Here is a 21,669-nt window from a genome sequence, read left to right on the forward strand (position 1 = left end):
CAGATAGAAGAGCCAAGTTTTCAGGTCCCAGCGAAATGAGCGAAGGTCGGGGGCAGTCCTAAGTTCTGTGGGTAGTTGGTTCAATAGGGCAGGTGCACCCACAGAGAACGCCCTTCCCCTGGGAATAACCCGCCGGCATTCATTAACCGGTGGTACCCTGAGAAGGCCCTCCCTGTGGGGCCGCACAGGACGATGGGAAGATGATGCCGGCAGCAGGTGTTCCCTTAGATAGTCCGGACCCAAGCCATTTAGGGCTTTATAGGTCATTACCAGCACCTTGAATCTCACCTGGAGGGCAACCGGAAGCCAATGCAGCTCGCAGAGAAGAAGTGTTACACGGAAGTATCGGGAAACTCCCATCACAACTCTGCGCGGCTGCATTCTGCACCAGTTGAAGCCTTTGGGTGGTCCTCAAGGGCAGCCCCATGTAGAGGGCATTGCAGTAGTCTAACCGGGAGGTCACGAGCGCATGAGTGACTGTACGTAGAGCATCTCGGTCCAGATAGGGACGCAACTGGCGCACCAGGCGAATCTGGGCAAAAGTCCCCCTGGTCACGGCTCCTATATGATCTTCCAAACTGAGCTGTGAATCCAGGAGGATGCCCATATCATTGTAGAAGAGAATTTCTTGGTTATTCTGTGAATATTCTGTAAAAATGCAGTGCCATGCAGTAACAATAGCAGATATATATTATTATTTTATTTTATTTTATTATTTTATTTTATTTTATTATTTTATTATTATTTTATTTTTGTTTTGTTTTATTTTATTTATTTATGGGATTTTTATGCCACCCTATCTCCCAAAGGACTCAGGGTGGCTAACAACGATAAAAACACAAAATACAAACATTAAAAGGTATTAAATCAAATTATCCCATAAATAGTCCAATTAAAAACACAATAAAACAAAATTAAGAAAACCTCCCTTCCATCAGTCCAGGTCGGCCTGTTGAAAAAGCCATGTTTTAAGGTCGCGACGAAAGGAACGGAGATCCGGGGCCATCCGGAGTTCCAAGGGGAGTTGATTCCAAAGGGCAGGTGCCCCCACAGAGAAGGCCCTCCCCCTGGGGGTTGCCAGTCGACATTGTCTGGCCGACGGCACCCTGAGGAGGCCCTCCCTGTGTGAGCGCACAGGGCAATGGGCAGTCGTTCCTGGTAGCAGATGGTCCTGCAAATTATGACTTTAGCATAACAATACCTCATGGCAGTCTTAAAAAATATGGTGAAATAAAAACAGTTTACCAACCTGAAGGTCCTGCCTCTTCAAACATGGTCCTTTCATCACAGCACTTCTCATGATGTTGTTTCATTGGGCCACCAGGCCTTGCATCTCTTTGTTGCATTGTTTGCATTTTGCACGCATATACCTGCTTTACCCGTAGGTAGAGGAACTTGATTAAAATATTCCCAAACTGGGTCTTTTACCATTTTGCTCTTCAAGGGAGGAATAAAGCACTTCAGGCTATGTGGAGAAAGATCACGAGGTTTATAAGCTGCTTAGAAGGTTTCACTTTCATTTTTACTGCTTGCCTTTCCTTCTCACACTTAGCCTGGTACATATTCATTTTTCTTCAAACAATCATGCAGTTTGTATTGTGCATAGATTTGCAAAACAATGGGATAAAGGAATATTCCTGAACTTTGTTTTATGATTTATTTCATGGTCATTGTGAAATTTTGTGAATGCATCAATGCAGCGCATGTTATCTCAGCTTGCAGAGATTGGATTCATTGAATGAGTTTACAAAAAATGTAAATATTGCAGAATATACAGCCTCATGCTTCATAACTAAGCTCCATTTCATGCTGAATGAGCTAAATTATTAATGTATCTTAAATAGAAACCTATCATTGGATAGAGTTTTACTCCAAAAGCATTTTATTAAAATAAATTTGATAAAAATAAAAAAAAAATCTGATTTAAATAAAAAAACTGATTTTTAAAAAAAATCATCGGTTATTATCCACTTTTTGTGCAGTTTGTTGGCCACTGTGGAATAGACTGCTGTAGTAGATTGGCTAGAAGTCCAATCCAACAGGGGATTACTTACGTTCTTTTGCTCTCCAAAATCATTTTTATTTATATGTTTGCATTTTTTAAAACATGTCCTGTTTTCCTCAAGGCAGGTGAGATCAGACAGGAAAGAAAAGAAAGCTGTAATGAGTTTCACAGTAACAGATGAACCAATCCATATGGACTTGACAGTATCAGAAAGCAAAGAACAGGTAAGAAATGTACCTTATTTTTTGAACATTGATCTTCTGGTGCAACAGTTGAAACCAGTTTAGATAACTCTGGGAGGTAAATTAAAAGCTGGTGATTTTTAAAAAATCTGCTTTAACGGCAAAATTAAAATGAATTAATGATCTCTGTTTTATGCCATCTCTAGTTTTGGTTTTCTTTTTCATAGAACCATATTTCTAGATGATCCCTAATTTTTGGTATTGATTTTATATATAGGTAGTTCTCAACTTACGACCGCAATTGAGCCCAAAATTTCCATTGCTAAGCAGCAGTGAATTTTGTCCCATTGTTATAGTTGTTAACTGAATCGCTTCAGTTGTTAAATTGGTTGTAAGTGGACGACTACATGTAATTGGTTTCTGTTTATAGTTCTGTTAATGATTTCTTCCATGTTAATCAGTATATTCAATTTAAAGTTCAGTTATCTTTTGCTTTCTTTTTTGTTTTTATATGTTTGTTTTTATTCTTTTTTATTTTTCAAATTCATTTAATTTTTTTAAATAAATTTTTTAAAATGGTGAAAATGAAAAGGATGAATTTATCTTTCTCAAATACAGTGATTTAGATCACACATAATGTCATGGTAATATGGTTTGTGACTTCCTGGCTTGGTGTGATAAGTAAATCATCCAACAGAAGAATTCATAGTCCCTTTTTAAATAAATACTGCACAATCATAGTGAGTTTATACATTGTGGCTTTTTATGTCTGAAAGGGAATAATGGTTTATATTTCTGTTTTCTCATGTACATTGTCCAAAATTTGAATAATGCTAGGAAGAATGAAAAGGAAGTTAACCAAGAGTTGCCCAAAGAATTTGTAGCTATAAAAATTCTTTACTTAGCTTTACATATATCCATCTAAACTGGTACTTCCCTTGAAATGATTCATAAAGAAAAGTGCTTGAACCTATAATTAAATCGGGCATACATAGCAAATTCCGTATTAGGAATATTGCATCACATCGATATCCTATGCTATTTTCCCCCAAATTGTATTAATGTTTGTAGAAATGGGCAACAAGCACAAGACTACTATAGAAACAACTCCAAATTATATGAGTTAAAAAATCTTCAAATTTCTTATATTGCTAGCATAAAAAAAATCAGTTTTGCATTTTTTTAAACATTTGTGGGGCCAGTAAACACAAAAAACCATCATGATTAATGATGTTCATTTTTAAATTGTAAAGTATACTTCACATTTTTAAAAATATGACCTGAATCCATTGATTCTCCAAAATGGAATATTCACATTTTTCATTCCACAGCTGAGATATATAATGATGATTGTCTTGTCATTTTGTTAATACTTCATAAAATTATTTGCTTCTGTTCAAGCCTGTATAACTAAAAGAAGCTAAAATTCCATACCTTGGAGGCTGCTATAGCAATCAGATTTTACTGTTTAAATCGGTGTATGTTTTAATTGCATATATTATCAGGTATATATTGTAGTTTAGTCAGATTTAAGATTTAGTGTCTTAAGTAAAACAATATGTAGAAAACACTTCTTTTAAACTGCGGGGCTCAAACATTCCAGTGGGCGTGGCCACTTCCATAGCATCATTAAGTAGAAGGAGGCATCTTCCACCTCATCCTGAAAGATACAACAGTGCCATCTTCTTTCTCTAGTCCCAAACAGAGCTCCAGTCAGTAATTTTGAAAAATGCCAGGGAGGATGTATGCTAGTGGCATTCGTAGAACTAATTCAGGGGTGGGGAATCTTGGCTCTTTTACAACTTGTGGACTTCAACTCCCAGAATTTCTAAGCCGCTGGTACAGGAATTCTGGGAGTTGAAGTCCACAAGTTGTAAAAGAGCCGAGGTTCCCCACCCCTGAACTAGATAATGCTGAAGGTTGGCTGCTTTGCTTTGCAATAGGAAAGGTTTCCCATTTAATTTAATGTTGTGAGATGGCAAATCTCCTGAACCCAAGAGAGGTATCTGTATTGATAGCTATAAGTATTGCATTGAAGAATCTAGTGTTAGTTTAGGCTCTTAGATTGCATGAAGTTGTCACTGGAAATGAAAATATTCAGCTGTTTCAGGGTTTGACAAAGGTTTCCATGTCTGTATTTTAAAAGGGGAAATTTTGATTGAAATCAGTAATCATATTTAAGCTGATTTATTTTAAATCTCATTCTGTTTAAGATAAATGGTTACTTAAAGTTGGATAAACTGGATTATGGCATATTTTAACTTGATGGTGATTTTTTTTTTCCAGCCAGTGAAAATAGCCGTGGTATGTAGGGATGGACAGCTGCATTTATTTGAGCAAGTTTTGAATGGGTAAGTTAGGATTTTAAAAAGAATTATATGTTTAATCTGTTTTTAAAAACAAACAAGCCTCTAGAATTACTGAGACAAGTTCCAATAGTAATAAAATTTACCCAATAATAATAACCATTCACTGGTATATCTAAATATTTTCCAAGCTAAAGCAGATGACCTATGGGTTTCATTCTTTATAAATCAAGTGTGGAATTCCATTCACATAAGGATCTTTTTTTCTTTCTTTCCCTACTGCATTCAGTAAGTGTCCTTCTGATACCTGTACCAGAAATTCTGGACTCGCTGTAGCAGGTTTTTTTGGGGGTGGGGAGAGGGGAATAAAAAAGGCACCTTTTTTCTCATTAGATTACAGTTCCTCTGAAACTGGATGAAACCTTGTAAAATTGGATTATTTGAATTTAGTAAATTGTCAGATTTATCATTTTGGCCCAATGACTTTATTAACATATTAGAAAATAGTAGGCATAGTGTTCTTCTAACATTCCTGTATAGAGTTCTTCTAGTTCCCAGGTCCAGTTATGATTTTCAGAGTGTTGTTAGTGATACGAAATCTGAAGATTTCTTAGTTACAGTGTGATCTTAGCCTAATTTTCAGCAGTGTGTGTGTGTGTGTGTGTGTGTGTGTATAAATGTATATGTGTGTATGTGTATGTTAACCAAGTTCCCATACAAATGCTTTATATAACTTGTTACATCATACAATATTAGATTGTATACCAACTTAACTGAATTTATATAAGCTTGTATCTAAGCTAATAACTGGTTATTAAATATATAATAATAGTAAGTGAAACCATTAAGGTACACAGTATAAATGTTGCATTGTTTATATGTTCAACAAATTGTTTTTCTTTAGGTATTGCAAAAAGCCCTTGGCATCCAAATGTACAATCCAGATAGCAACTCCTGGAGAAGGAAGTGATTCCACACCAAAGCCAGTCCCTATCCTAGCAGCTGCATTTTGTTCAGATAAAGAATCATTGCTACTTGTGTATGGGAATTCCTTACATCCTGTTATTGAGAAAGTGGTATGTATGGCTTTCTTAAATTCCAAGCTAGTATTTTAACAATGTAATTTTAAAACTCAAATACTTTGGCCACCTAATGAGAAGGAAGGACTCACTGGAGACGAGCCTAATGCTGGTAAAGATTGAGGGCAATAGAAGAAGGGGATGACAGAGAATGAGGTGGCTGGATGGAGTCACTGAAGCAGTAGGCGTGAGCTTAAATGGACTCCAGAAGATGGTAGAGGACAGGAAGGCCTGGAGGAACGTTGTCCATAGGGTCGCAATGGGTCGGACACGACTTTGCAGCTAACAATTTTTTTAATTTGAAGTTCTAGATAAAATTCATTTTCTCTAAGTAAAATGCATTCTAAATAAAATTCTATATTTTCTGTGTTATCTTCAAGAAATACTGATTTCAGAATAAAAAAATCAACTGCACACTACAATTAAATGTTGTTTAATAATTATATTTTACTAAGACTATTAAGGCGGAGATTAACTGTTTAAACCACTAAATGTGCTTTGGAAAAAAGAACACCCACAAAGCTATTAAAGGTTTTTTTTTTGGTCACCCTCTTTTAGACTTTGAATACTACAGAAAGACACATCTGCTTTGTAAGGGACATTCAGAAGACTCTGACCCTGAAAACAGAAATGGCTGTAACAAAGGTGAGATTTGAAATCCATATTTGTTCCCTAACTAGATATATCATTTATTATGAAATGAGATGGAGCTTAACAGGATTAAAATATAACAGTATCCCAGATTTTTGAAAATACAAATGTTTTGTAAATGAGTAAAACCTAAACCAGTTTGCCTCCTTTACTTCAATCATATCCAGCAAATTCTGTGCTTGGTTGAGTTAATCCAGTTAAACATCTGTATTGCACTAAGAATGCATACAAGATAGTTTCATGCTTGCTTTACTCATATTTTGTTTACCTGCATGCTTATGTGGATGAATAAAACAGTGCTACAAGTTAGCTGCATGGCTTAAGATATGCTAATCCATGGAACAGAGAATGCTTACAGATCCTTGGATGTGCTATGATGACCTTCTTATTGGTTTCACTCATCACTGAATTTCTCTGATGATACCTTCTCTTGGCTGGCTGAGCACATTGATTGGATGGAATAATGGGTAGAAAGGAATTGCTGTCTAAAGTACTTTGGTTTGCTATTATAGAACATAATTCTCTTTTCACAATTTTCTGACTATATAGCAAAACTTCAATGGATTATTTTGTGGAAGGAGTATCTCTTGAACTGAAAATGTGCATTCACTCTTTGGACTGATTTGTCAACAATTGACTTTTCTGTTATTTAAGGGTGAAGTCCAAAGTCAGTTTTCTTGGTTCCGTCTTATCACGATTTTAATGTACTTTTTTATTCCGCAAATAACTTGTAACATTTTTAATAATATACACAACACTGGTCATTTCTAAAGAAAATAGGATGCAGGTCCTCAGCAACTAGATAGCAAAGATGGAATGTTAGGGACATTTATTTTTTATGAAAACTATGTTCATTTAGATTAATTGGCTAGATTTTGAAAATATTTTCTGTAATATACATAGTACGTAAATTGTGTCCAGCAGTGGGATTCAGCAGTCTTTGTGTATTGTAAAATAGCTGCTGCAGGCTCCTAATTGAATTCCATTAGTGATAAATATAAATGTGTTGTGCTTCTTTGAGAATAAAAGAAAAGGCATAAATATTCCAGGGAGTTTATTCTTTCATAATGTTTCAGTGCAGATTAAATACAGGTACTCTTTGTCTTACAACAGTTCGTTTAGGGACTGTTTGAAGTTACAACAGCACTGAAAAAAGTGACTTATGACCATTTTTCACTCTTATGACCATAGTCAAATGATCAAAATTCAGATGCTTGGTAACTCTCTCATGTTTATGATGACTGCAGGTTTCTGGGGTCATGTGATTGCCATTTGCAAAATTGTCCCAAGCAGGGTCAATGGGGAAGCTAGGTTTATTTTTAACAACTGTGTTACTAACTTAATAATTGCAGTGATTCACTTAACTGTGGCAAGAAAGATCGTAAAATGGGGCAAAATTCACTTAATAAATGTCTCATTTAGCAACAGAAATTTTGGGCTCAATTGTGATCATAAGTCGAGGACCACCTGTACAAGAAAATAATGGAAGGCCCTGTAAATTTTGCTACAAAGGGCATACAAATATTTGGAAAGATGAGGCATATTTTCATCATATTTTCAACTTTTTAATCAATATACAATTCTACAGAATTCCATCAGAGTTTATTTAGCTTTTATCTCATTTATTGGAACAAAACCCTTATTTGAACTATAAAATATTGATCATATGTTTTGGAAGGTGTAGTGTACAATTGCATCCTCAATTATTACCACAGCTTGAGTTCGAACATATGTGTTTGTGTGTAGTAAAGGTGTCAGTTGACGATGAAATGATAGCAGTTTGGTATTTATGGATGCCATAATTGGGCTTTTCTCGAAATTTATGATTATGAAGAAATGTGCACTCTACTAAGGGAATTTCTCTAGGATTGTAAATTGTCACATATATATGAACTACCTATTCAGTGCATTTTTTTAAAAAAAAGGTTTGAGTTTTAATTAAATTATTCAGATGTTTGAGCTTGATTAAAAATATGAAATACAGAACATAGTGCTACTTGGATACATATAAATATCTTTCTTCCCTTTAAAATCAGGTGAAAACTCCTATAATCAACTCAGAGGTCAAAACATTAGTGCCTGGGATTCCTGGTCATAGTTCAGCTGTGAAGTCTTCAGTATGCAGGGATAAAAATAAAAGGAAGACAGATGGCAAAGAGGTAATTGTTCTCCATACACTATTCTCCATTTAACCTAAGCCAATTGTTGAATATTCAGTCCTCTGTTATGTTGCATACTGTGAATTAGCACTTAGTGATTTTTTTTAAAGTATAATTAATTTTCAGGCTGTATTCTGAGAATTTTTAGTTTCCTCAGAGAGGAAATACAGACTTTACAACATACTGATTTTCCTGAAAAAAAGTATTCCCACCACTGGAGAATAATAGGTGCATTCTAAACATTGTGTTTTTTTCATGTAGGCAGAGGCAAAATCCAAGGATATAATTTCACATGAACAAAATAGGTGGCCCAAAATATTGAGAGAAACTTCTGTGCCTGTTAAGTCAATGCCATCCCTTTCTCCAGTGGGAAGAAGGACATTATTCCTTTTTTTGTCTTCTGTTAGTGGAAGGAGATCAGTAGAGTAAGTCTGGCTCTAGATCCAGTCATTGTTTAGAATACAAAATACAAAATACAACATACATAAGAAAGGTGCTATGTAGATCAATAACTGAAGAGTCAAAATTGATTATTCTGTTAGTGATGGGAATGTGCTCTGTGATGAAAATGTGATTTGTGGCAGCAAAGCTTGACCAAATCTCTTCCCTTTGTATGTATTGGATTACAAGTCCCACTATTTATAGCTAGTGTGAAGATTGGATAAAATTGTTGTACATCTACCGTTGCTCTTGTTTTTGAGGATTGTTTTTTTTAAATTCAGAACGTTTAAGCTCAATTATCTCTGACTCCAGATTTTACTATGCCCTTACACATTGAAGCACAATAAGTTATTAATTTTGTGGCATGCAGTTATAGTGTTGTAAAGGAGAGATGCTCACCTCAGGTGGCAGAAAAATGCTAACTTGTGGAAAAAAATTGTTAAAAATTTCTAGGAGAGTATTGAAGATCGCCTTAGTGCTATGGATATTGATGTGATGAAAGTAAAACAGCCATCCGGAAGCCTTCCACAGACTGATAATTTTGCAGTGCTTTTGGTTCAGGGTTTGGAAAGCAGTGATCCTGTGATTTTAAATGTAAGTATCAAAAGGAATATGATGACTGGGAAGGATCTCTATAACATCGCAAAATTATCAAAACTTGAAACTTCATTTTATTTAGAGTGTTGCAGTATTTTGTGTCTTTATGGCAATGTAGCATATACTTCAGAATAGCAACATAGAAATCTTTTGATAAAAGAATTTTGAAGGTCTTTGCTTCTTATCTAAATGACCTAAATTAGACTTACATTTTCAAGTTCAACTATATGGCCACTTTTTGAAGGAAAACAATGAAATTAAATGTTATATCTATGTTAGGATTAAAAGCCATAAGCCTTGGTAGTTTTGGCATCTTCTGATAACATGGTTCCATTGTTGACCCCTTTCTTTTTTTAACAGAAAGTGCTTCAAACCAAGAAGGAAGCAGTAATAAAGAAAACAGTAGCCAGAATTCCTGTATATTCTGTTATTCCACTACTGCATGAGGTAAAAAATTTAATACTGACTACTGTAATTCTAGCTTTTCTAGTGTACCTTTAGTAAAATTTTAAGTTTATTGTTCTAATTACATAATAAATAGAACTGATATATTTGTAATCCAGAGAAAAGAGATCATCTTTGATTCTCCAAATTTTTGGCCTGCTTGTGTCTTGTTTAAGTCAGCCTTGAAAATCAACTTTTATGGATGTTTACTTGTTTGTTTATCACGGTAAACATTTCTCTAGTCTGATGTACTTAAGTGAATTAAGAGTCATCGTGGGGGAAAAAACCTCTATTGTATAGAATTTATTTAGTTTATATACTTTTTAAATATTAACATAGTAGAATTATTATTATCACTAAATTGTTATCCACTCTGTTACGTATTTGCTATATATATTAATTTTTAGCCATTTGTTTCCTGTATATATTGTGTGCCTTTAGCCATGTATTTGTGTAAAAATCTGCATGGGTATATTTAAAAGAATACAAGAAAAACCCTTAACACTGGCCATAGAGGCAGAAAGCTTGGCTCGGGTAGATTTCAGCTTTTGCTGCAAATGGAAAAAAATTGCAGAGTTCAGACCTTTGTGAAGACGCAACAAAAGATGGTTACCACATGAACTTCATAAGTCAGTGGCACTCAAATAGAAAAGCATAAAGAGATGTGCTTAACTGAGACAGGCCAAGTCCTGTGGAAGTTGTAAAAGTGAATGAGAACTGTACTACTTAGATCAATCACACAGAACGACCGACCATGCATGATGTATTTCCATCTTACTTCTTCTGGAACTCAGACTTGAGTTAGCCAAATAACATTTGAATTTGTGTGGGTGTGTGTGGGTGTGTAGAAAGATTTAAAAGGTTTTAGTTTTGTAAATGAATACTAGAAGTTCTAACACTGAATTTATTTTTGGGTATTTTGTGTTTCTGGATAAAAAAGAGCTAAAAGTATTTATTTTATTTATTTATTTTATTACATTTATATACTGCCCTTTCCCGAAGGACTCAGGGCGGTTTACAGGGTGATTAAAAAACAGAGATACAAAAGTTAAAAACAGATTAAAAAAATTATATTCATCCCTGCATAAGTAAAACCCCAGTTAAAATTAAGATTAAAACTAAAATTAAAATTCTCACTGAAGGTATTACAAACACTCTTCTTTATGACCCTTCATGTGATATTATCCAGCCCAGATGTGCAGTATCTACGCGTACAATATATTCTGCCACATGTTAATGCAGTTTGTTCTGTTCTTGAGTGGTTGTCCCAGCACACACAGATGAGAAGGCCCTTTTGATAGGAAGTTAATTAAAATTGAGTTCATCGTACATTACTCAGATCAGTGAAGAACAACTTGTCTCACTCTTCCTGGCTGTCAGATCTGAGTGCAGGAGTCAAATAAGAATTCGTACTTGAACATGCTTAATATATACACTAGGTTTGTCTATGGAGATTCTCGGTCATCCAAGTCATGGTTGTCCCAAAGGTGCTTTTTCAAGAGGCAACTGGACTTTCTTATTTTTCTTTGAAGATGTGTTGCTTCTCATCCAAGAAGCTTCTTCAGTTCTGACTGGATGGTGGCGAATGGAAGGATTTATATTCCTTGCAGACAGCTGGTCATTTGCATTCTTCTAGAGAGTTGTTGAGATCACTTAACTGTCCTCAAGGTCACTTGAGTAGTGCAAATGGGTGTGGAACCTTCTTGGAACTGCTGAAAGGACTATGTTGTAGACTGGAGATAGATGATATTGTATCCCTCCCCCTCTTTTGAGAGAGGGCTGTTCAGTTGGTACTCTCCTTTGTGAAAATGCAATCTCTTATTTCAAACTTAAATAGAAATCAAATATCATTCCACTATCTCAAAAAAATATACTACGTTACAAGCAATCATGTTGAATGAGCCTAATGTTAAACTAAAGGTCTTGCGTGAAATGTAAACAAACTTGATATTGAATCTTTATTCAGTGATGTCAGTCACAGAAATATGATCTGATTTGCTTTATGCATTCTTGGCTGTATGTCGTCTGATAAAATACACTTTTGTAGACATAACAGCAGTAACGTATTGCCAGCTATTCTAATGCTGCATAACGCAACGGCGTTCATAGTGAAGTTTAGTCAAATATTTTGTAATAGTTTAGACTGAGAATTCATTTATCTGTATTTTGATGAAGAATATAATTTATTTAAAAATCTGAATGCATCTCAGTCTTTACATTCTCTACTTCTGTTTTAGCTCACAAAAAGGCTACAAGGACATCCATACAGGTAGGCATAGATTACCTAAAATTCTGTCTGATAATAATAAATAGGGTGTATGGGGGGGTTGGTTGTAGCAGGCTGGGTTATTCATTTGTAAACCACGTGGAATGGGGTACTCTTTGTAGATTGTTTAATTTTGACTAGTACATGGTTCAAAAATGACTTGGGAAAAAAAATCCTTAGATTTTGTGGAAGTGCAGCATTTGCTGCTCATTAAACCAGATTAATTTATAGACTTTTGCAGGAGCGTGAATAAAAAGCATGCTGCTGCTTTAAGAGTTGCATATATTTTAAAAAGAGGATTTCTTAAGATGTAAATCTGTACTGGATTATATAATTGCAGATTAGAACTACAACATTAGCTTTATACCTGAGATTCTAAAAGGTTAAAAAAGATAAAAGTTCATATAGTCCTATGTTGACATTCATCCTTTCTAGAAAAATAAGAATGACTAATACTCTATTTTTTGCTACCTATGAACTGTATAGCTGATAAAAGTTATTCCCTTTATCTATAATAATATTAATCATTAATGTGTGAGAATGTATCCATCTTTGTATCTTTATAGATGTTTAAATTTATCATCTTGACATATGAAATATTTTTAAAAAAATTTCTCACTGTCTTTAATAAATGAAGGTCTTTGCTGTTATTTTCTAGCGCTTCACAAATGGTTCGATGGTTAAAACCTGTTCTAACTATGCATGCCTCCTACCTTTCAACGGTAAGTACTCTGATACACAGGGCTTTTTACCCTTTTGGTTTCATCTAGTAGATGCATGAAGGGAAGGTATTTCCAGACTAATAAAGGAGAATATTTGTAGCTTAGGGTTGAAATGAAAGGTCCTTGGTGCTCTCTGAGCTTGGTTTTTTATTTTGCAGATGTTTCATTACCCAAACTAGGTAACATCAGTCCTAGCACTGATGTGGTATCTAGTTTGCACAATGAAATGTCTGCAAGACAACAACCAAGCTCAGAGAGCACCGAGGACTCCTAATAATTTTCATAGCATCCAATCATGCTTATTAATGTGACTGTACTGTACAGGCTTGCTAAAGTAAAGGAGAATTGATTCAAATCTGCTAGAAGGACCAAACACAGAGGAGAGGAAATTAGATTTCATGAATTGTCTTTTACTTCTGCAGTCGTTATATACCATTTTCTCCCGCCTTCTTATGTTGAATTTATGCTTCTTGAATTCTTTTGTTTAAAGTGAATTCCTTTCACAGTTGTCGTTGTATAACACATTTCGTTCTTGTTCCAAAGTGAACTTTATGTTAAGTGCATAACATGGCAGTGTAATTTTTACCTCTTAAGATGAAAACATTGACAGATTTGAAGTAGGATATGGGGTAAGGTTTAGTTTAATTGCTCGGAGGACACATTTAAAAATTATGCAATAGGATAGGTGATTGCTAAACATGGCAGTCTTTAAGCAAGGGTTTTATATATACATATAAATAAAATAACGAGATGCCAGGCCCAGATGGGCTACTCGCAGAATTTTATAAAAGCCTACAAGATATACTAAGCCCATTAATGCAGGAAGTATGTAATGAAGTATTAGTAGAGGCCAAACTACCAAATACATGGATAGAAGCCAATATCATTTAGATTTCCTGGGATATATTTGCTACTGCCTTCTTCTAAGTTTTTTCCCCCCTAGTCTATTTTAAAGGCTTTTTAAAGGCTTGAGATCTCCTGGTGGTATTTCATCCAAGAATTATTTAGACTTAATTTTTCATAGCTGTGGAACATAGCAAGGATGGCTGGGTGTTGTTCCCTGCTGTACCCCATAAAATAAAACTTCTAAATAAATTGCTTATGGCTTTGCCATAATGAAGAAACACCATCTGAACAAGACATAATTAGGAAAATTTTGGATTGTGCGGAAATGGACAGGCTTACATTGAAAATGAAAGGGAAAGAAAATACAGAATATTTTCAAACATGGGATAATTTTTATAAATGGCTAGAAAAATGGAATAGAGTAGAAAAGGAAGTTGTATTACTATTAATGTCAAATATGTGAACCCAGACAACGCATTGTTTATTAAGAACTAAAGATTTGTAACCATAAAAACCTAATAAAATATCTTTAAGCAGTCTTTAAGTAAGGGTTATATATAAATATAAATAAACCTTCGGTATGTTTAATATGCAAATGGCCTAGGACTACATTTGCATAGTTCTCTGTTGACTTTTCTCTTTTTTCTCTTTATCCCTATCACAGCTGCCAGATCTGGCCTCCCAACTTGGAACATTATACGAGTTAATGGAAAGCAGAGTAAAAACTTTGCAAAAGTTGTCTCGCTTGCACGGCAAACTATATCTTATTATCACCCAAGTAAGTTAAAGTTGATAATTTTACTCCATAGAAAGTGTTGTTAGGAACATAGAACGAAGAAGGTATGTTACTAGCAACAATGAGATCTTCTGTCAGATGTGGGAGGGTTTGCTGGTGTGCCAGAATTTATGACACACAAAAACCCTGATGATTCCTCTCAGAGTGATTTTGGGGAACATGATCTGTGCTTCTAGCAGCCTTACTTAGAAAGCTTTTTGTGTATGATAATTTTCTATAGAGTAGTGCATAATTTTCAAATATAGAAGGTGATTCCCAACATTAAGGGTAGCTTCCCATTGACAATTTGAGGCTGCAGAAGAATTTCTGTGAGCTTGATAATACAACAATTTTCATTTAAGGTAAACCAGTTTGGGGAAAGAAAACATTTATGTTAAGATAGGGAACTTCCAATCTTGTAATTGGGGCCATTGCATCAAAAGCCTTTTATCCTACTAGAGATTGGTATAATTTTGTTTCATTAGAGTATTACAGATTTACTGAGAATACAGTAATGGAAGTGCACAAAATTTACTTGTCCCAATCTTCAGGGTTGGGGTTATAATAAATTTAGAAAATACCTTCTTTTCAGGTGGATGCTGAAGCACAAGAGCATATATATTAATGTTCTCACAAGGCTACCTAATTATACATTTATTGATAGAAAGGCAGAACATAAATCTAATAAATAGAACAAGCCTGTAATGATCGTTACTTGGAAAATAAATAGATTAAAACATTTTTATCTTCAATAGCCATGGTTCTGTGTAATTTAGTAGTAGCTGCTGTTCCTCTTCTTGATACCAAAATTGATTCAGTTCAGCTCTTGGTAGTGAAATATAAAACTAGTAGTTTGTTACAGATGTTGCAGAGTCCTATTAATGCAGAAACAATTCGATTTTTTGAGTAGAGAAACCATCTGTTAATGCCAGCAAAAAGTAATCACTTAATATTTGGGTTGGAGCTTCAGTTATCTTTTTCTCTAGGTATTTTCCCCCCTGCAATGTGTACTTAGAACAGCACTGGACAGAGTGGTTGCACCATCGCTTTCAGTTGCATCTAGATAAAAGTTTTAGTTAGAGCCTATTTTGGTTCCATTTTGTATAGAAGATAATGTGGGTTCTAATCACAGACATTAAAAAGTTTAGGTCAAGTGACATTAGTTTGTACTATGCCTTCATTACTTGCTACAGACTAATAGATATTTTAAGTTTTGTTTTTGGAAAGGTATGTTTGATACAATAGTGTATAATAATATTTTTACTTAAAATATAATACAAATATTGCTTTTACAATGTTAGAATTTAAAAGGGGGGCAGAATCAGGTATTACTAAATGTGTGAAAAGGTAATTTTTTTTAAAAAAAAATCATTTTATTTTATTGGAATTAAAAGTTTTCATTATTTGACAAATTAACAATATGTATCATACATAGTTAATGATATCTGTCTGATGTAATGTAATTTGAATTCAACACAAGCTGTGTGTCCTAGCTACAATCTTGGTTGATACCAACTACTCTTTTCTTAGGTGGCTGCATTAGAACAGGTTCAGGATGTGCCTGATATTGATCAGACTGCAAAACTGGTATATGAAGAAGGTAAGCAAAAGAAATTTGGTACTAATGAATTTGGATCAATTAGAAAATCAGATATTATATCAATAAAGGAGAATATTTGTAGCTCAGGGTTGAAATGAGGGGATCCTTGGTGCTGTTTTCTAACAAACATTTCATTACCAGGTAACATAAGCAGATAACCAGGTAACATCAGCAGCACTGATGTAGCTAACCTTGCAGATGTTGTTGACTAGTACAGAGGTGATTACAAGTAGCCCTTGCTTTTGACCACTTTGTTTAGCGAGAGTTTGAAGTTAAAAGTGGTTGGGGCGGGGTGGGCGAAACAGCTTTCCGACCAACCCTCACATTTACAGTTATTTCAGTGTCCCATAGTCATGTGATCACCATTTGAGCACAACCGGTGAGCTTTTATAATCATTGTAGTATGCCACCGTCATGTGACCGCCATTTGCAAGCTTCACAATGAGATTCCAACAAGCAGAATTAATGGAGAACATGTGGAAGTAAAATTGAAAGTTACAATCGTCTGATGTCTTCCCTGACAGCCACAGTGATGTGCTTCATGATGGTAGCAGAAGTGAGGTCATAATTCTGAGGCCATGCAACATTTTCATGAACTGCTTGGAACCTCTGAAGACAGGCTGTGTATTAGAAAGGCATAGCTTCAGTTACCTGTTTTGCCTTTACCTGCAACAACATTTATAAGATTATGGGAAGATTCTTTGATTCATCGAAGCATATTGAACAGGGAAGATGTTGGGGGAAAAAAAGGCTAAAGTGAGAATTGAGAAATTAGATGATGGGAAGTACCAGAGGGAATATTTAAAAATTAAACATTTGTTTGAATATGGTTAAAAAAATATAAAGGTTTTGAATATAAATGAAGATTAGTTCAAGAGGGATGAACCCCTCAAGTAATAACTTCCCATCGCCCAGTGCGCTCACACAGAGAAGGCCTCCTCAGGGTACTGTCGGCTAGACAATGTCGGCTGGTGACCCCCAGGGGGAGGGCCTTCTCTGTGGGAGTGCCAGCCCTATGGAACCAGCTCCCCCCTGAGCTTCGGATGGCCCCAGATCTCCAGTCCTTTTGCCGCGGCCTCAAAACACTCCTTTTCCACCTGGCTGATGTGGACTGACAGGGATTTTAATTATGTTTTTAATTTTAACTGTAATTTTTAACTTATTTTAATTTTAATTTATTCTACAGGGGCCATTAATTTAATTTAATTTTATTTTAACTTCTATATTATTGTATGTTATTGTTGTTAGCTGCCCTGAGTCCTTCGGGAGATAGGGCGGCATATAAGTCCCATTAATTAATTAATTAATTAAGTAAGTAAGTATGCCTTCTTTCTTTTTTTCTTTTGTGTTTGTTGGTTTTTTTGACATGAGAAATATAAAAATGTTGGGATGGTTTACATAAAAGAAATGTTTTTTCCAGATTTTTCTTGAGAAATGTAAAAATGTAATAGCTTATATGAGAAAAAAAAAACCAAACCCTTAAATACTTAAAGTGTAACTAATTTTGAGAAACTCTTAACCAGTAAGAATATTTTGAATATTGTGGGAAAAACAAATTTAAAGAAGAATGTAAACAGGATTTATGATGAGGCAATTAAGATGATCAATGAAAAGAAGCTTTACATTGATGTGGTTATTTGCAGAAACATGAGAAAAATGTTTATATTCAATTGTCATTTAAATAACTGTATTAATTTAAGGTTGGCAAAAGAAAGTTATTGGAAGAAGAGGAAATCAAGTAAAGCTACTATATGGACTATAGAATTATAGAAATTAATTGTTATTGATTGTTTTTTTAAACACTAACCCAGACAACACAAATATTAAGGTGTATGTTAAAAATTAATAAAACTTTTTTTTTAAAAAAAAGAAAGGCATGGCTTCAGGGGTCCATGAAAACATGGCATAGTTTCAGTGGTTTATCAACTCAAGGAAAGGACAAGGGTGTCTGCCACTTTTGGTAATAGGCAGTCCATCCATAAGAAGAATGTTCTAAATCCAGGACTGCCTGTAAAAAAGATGAAGGTTGTAAGCCGAAAGCAAGAGAAACACAGGCTTACCTCATTTACTAAATCAAGGGCAGTTTTATAATGCTTAAATATTCAGTTAAAAACTGGCAGCTTCATGACTGGCTTCTTTTGGGTCAGTTGCTACTCTGCAGAAAGCATCCAGGGGCTTTTCTGCTGTGTTTCCTCTGGGCTATCACCATACCCAAATTGACATTGTAACATACATGCCCTTCTTCAGTGGATATTTGCACCGACGGGCAATTTCTAAATATTATACAGTATATAAATTTTCCCTGTCAACAAAAGTGCGTATAGTCAAGGCTATGGTCTTCCCAGTTGCAATGTATGGCAGTGAAAGCTGGACCATAAGAAAGGCTGAGCGCCAAAGAATTGAGGCCTTTGAACTATGGTGCTGGAGAAGTCTCCTGCGAATTCCTTGGACTGCAAGGCGATCAAACCGGTCAGTCCTAGAGGAGATCAACCCCGACTGCTCTTTAGAAGGCCAGATCCTGAAGCTAAAACTCAAATACTTTGACTTTGGCCACCTAATGAGAAGGAAGGACTCACTGGAGAAGAACCTAATGCTGGGAAAGATTGAGGGCAAGAGAAGAAGGGGACGACAGAGAATGAGGTGGCTGGATGGAGTCACTGAAGCAGTAGGCGTGAGCTTAAATGGACTCCAGAAGAGATGGTAGAGGACAGGAAGGCCTGGAGGAACATTGTCCATAGGGTCGCGATGGGTCGGACACGACTTCGCAACTAACAACAACAATATAAAATTTAAAAATATATTTAAAGAAAATTATTTTCATATGTTGAAAGGAATAGTGCTATACATTTATCTCAGAAAACAAAATGGGTTTGTTGGAATATATTTCTACTCTATCCCATGTTGATATTGCAAAGATTCAAAAAAGCATGGGACAATCAGTCTTTTCAGGATCCTTGAGTTCATAAGGATATGACTTCTTATGAGTTATTCCATAAAAACAAGATATTGGTACTCCTTACAACTATAGTTGGGGCTGGCAACGTGGTCACTAATCAGACATCACATGATAATAACGTGATTTTAATGCCAGCTTTGCCATTGACTCTGCTTGTCAGAAGCCGGTTGTGAAGCTGATTGCAAAGGGCAATTGTGACTGCGAGATGCTGCAATAGTTAAATACCCACTGGATGGAAAGTGCCCAAATGTCAATCTTCTGATTGTAGGGACATTGCAAAGTTGTAAAAGTGAGGACTGATCGTGAAGTTACTTTTGCAGTGCCGTCATAATTGCAGGCAGTTGCTAAATAGGGCAATTATTAAGCAAGGTCTACCTGTAGGTAAACTTATGAGATGCATTCCTAAAAAACTTCTCAAACACATTTTTGGTTTCAGTAGACAATGTTTATTTTTAGTCACAAATATTGAACGTTCGTGTTTTCTATCGACAGAATCATCGGACGATGGTTCAGATGACGAGATGGTTGCAGAGAGAGATTCAGATGTAAGTAAAGTTCAGTGATTTTCTTTCCGTACGTAAGAAGTCACACATGAGTATGGTGAATGAATGTTTTGTTATGCTCTCCTTCAGGAAAATTGGGATGAAGATGAAGAGAAGGAAGATGAGGAGAGCAATGAGAGAGATGAACAGTCGGACAATGAGCAAGAGATGGCAATAGAAAAAGAAATCAATGGAGAGTCAGATTTGGATCCAGAAAATGAAAGTGAAGAAGAATAGCATACTGTTTAAAGAAAGAAAGCTTGTTGGAGCCGGCTACCCAAATGTGTCACTTCTGGATTGCCATGCTGGAAGTCACTTGGGTCACAACAAGGAGTGCACACTTAATACCTAATATATCTGATGGCATATTGGAAAAATGTTGCCAAACCTGGAGTGCATAATGATGCCATCCTTCTTGTTCTTCAGTTCTAGGGATCACAGTGAAACAATTTTCTTCCACATAGCAAGCAAATTATTTCTTTTAATTGGATATTCATTTTACAGCTCAAGTCTAATAGCTTATCAATCCCCATTGGGTGATGATCCTGTTGCAGCTTTGTTTTAAATTCTGATGGATTGAAGACCACTCTTCTTAAACTGCTTTAGTTAAATACTTTCCTAGTTGGCATCTTGCTACAATTTTTTGGAAGAAAATAAATATTTTTGTAAGACTTCAAAACATTACTTTGAATTTCTTGGTAGTTCTTCCTCTTTCCTCCACAACATCCCATTCTCTCATAAGAGAATTATTTCATACCTTAGCAATGATACATTGCAAACCAGGTTTTAAGACTAAACTGACTTTTTTATATGTGTGTGTAAATCAGTCATTTTTCATGTACTTAAAAAAAGACTCGTGCTTAATCCTAACTTTTTGGTTTTTTTGCGCTTGTATATAAGTTTACTGCTGACCCAGAGAGTTCTTTGGTGGGAGAAAAATAATGAAAACGGGGAGGGCAGAGACTTGTGAATAACGTTACACACAAACCTATACATTTATTATGAATTTTTAATCTTGGGAAGAATGGGGTTGCTGTTAGCTCAGTTAAACTGAAGTGATATAAACAATTGGGTAACGTTTTTGAGCCATTCACCCCGTATAATGTACAGTTTAATTTGTCTATAATTGGAGCTGTTGCAACCTAATGCTGCTCTCCTTTGTAAAGTGAATAAATATACATTGTCTTTATCAAGTATTAGTTTGTGATGTATGGAATATAATGAAATGCATGTAGCTGGAATTTTGTACTGAAGATGCAAGCAGGCCCTTCTTTGCTACCATGGAGCGAGTTTGGAATAAACTAGTTTTTTAGAGCTGCCTTGTTACATTGTAAAAATGGTCGTCACTTACCAACGGTAATTGGAATCGGGAACCCCTTTGCTAAGTAACACAGCTGTAAGGCTTGACTCTAGCAACTTAACAACAGTAGTTCTGTTGCTATTGCCGTCGTTAGGTGAATCCCACACAGCTGCAGCATCTCTCAGTCATTTGATGGCCATTTTTACCTTCGGCTAGCTTCCCCATTGGTTTTGCTGGTGGGAGGCCAGCTGTGAAGGTTGCAAATGCTGGTTATGTATCTGGGATACTGTGACATAATTGTGAACCAGTGGCCAAGCACCTGAATTACAATCACATGACCAAGGGGGGGGGCATTGCAGCAGCTGGAGCGTTGAGGACCTGTTATAAGTATCCCTTGTTCAGCCCCATCACGACTTTGCTGAACAAGTGGACAATAAACAAAGACTACTTGTATTTTGTTCTTTTGCTGCAACTTGCATTCGTTCATATTGTTTGAGCTGCAGCATGGGTTGGATGGGTTCCCATATAGTGCAAAGTGAAACCAAAGAATTGCAAATACAGTTTTAACTGAATAAGGCAGAGATGCTTTCCAAATATATCAGCATGGCTGGCTGAGGATTTCTGGGAGTTGAAGCCCACAACTATTAAAGTTGCCAAGTTTGGACACCCCTGAGATATATCATAAAAACTTCCATGTCAGCCCATCTTATAGCACTGTAGTAGTATTTTTAAACAGAACGATGTCCCCCTAATATCCTGCATTATTCATTCCTTGCCATTCAAACTGGGAAGATTGTA

General features: G+C 35.6%; 1 protein-coding gene across 1 annotated transcript in view; it reads left to right on the plus strand.

Moving 5' to 3' along the window:
- WDR43 (WD repeat domain 43) overlaps nucleotides 1–20,885 on the plus strand; it is a 31,712-nt gene extending 10,827 nt beyond the window's left edge. The window contains exons 6-18 of the mRNA XM_081314372.1: nucleotides 2,127–2,229; nucleotides 4,474–4,538; nucleotides 5,398–5,569; nucleotides 6,131–6,217; nucleotides 8,260–8,382; nucleotides 9,277–9,417; nucleotides 9,781–9,867; nucleotides 12,102–12,133; nucleotides 12,789–12,852; nucleotides 14,363–14,476; nucleotides 16,004–16,073; nucleotides 19,522–19,574; nucleotides 19,662–20,885. Of these exons, the coding sequence (XP_081170498.1) occupies nucleotides 2,127–2,229; nucleotides 4,474–4,538; nucleotides 5,398–5,569; nucleotides 6,131–6,217; nucleotides 8,260–8,382; nucleotides 9,277–9,417; nucleotides 9,781–9,867; nucleotides 12,102–12,133; nucleotides 12,789–12,852; nucleotides 14,363–14,476; nucleotides 16,004–16,073; nucleotides 19,522–19,574; nucleotides 19,662–19,808 (1,258 nt within the window). The 3' untranslated portion in view covers nucleotides 19,809–20,885. The remainder of the gene's footprint in view (nucleotides 1–2,126; nucleotides 2,230–4,473; nucleotides 4,539–5,397; nucleotides 5,570–6,130; nucleotides 6,218–8,259; nucleotides 8,383–9,276; nucleotides 9,418–9,780; nucleotides 9,868–12,101; nucleotides 12,134–12,788; nucleotides 12,853–14,362; nucleotides 14,477–16,003; nucleotides 16,074–19,521; nucleotides 19,575–19,661) is intronic.
- The last annotated feature ends 784 nt before the right edge of the window (nucleotides 20,886–21,669 follow it).

This window comes from Vipera berus (assembly GCF_964194415.1).
Source record: "Vipera berus genome assembly, chromosome: 1".
In the NCBI taxonomy this organism is placed as follows: domain Eukaryota; kingdom Metazoa; phylum Chordata; class Lepidosauria; order Squamata; family Viperidae; genus Vipera; species Vipera berus.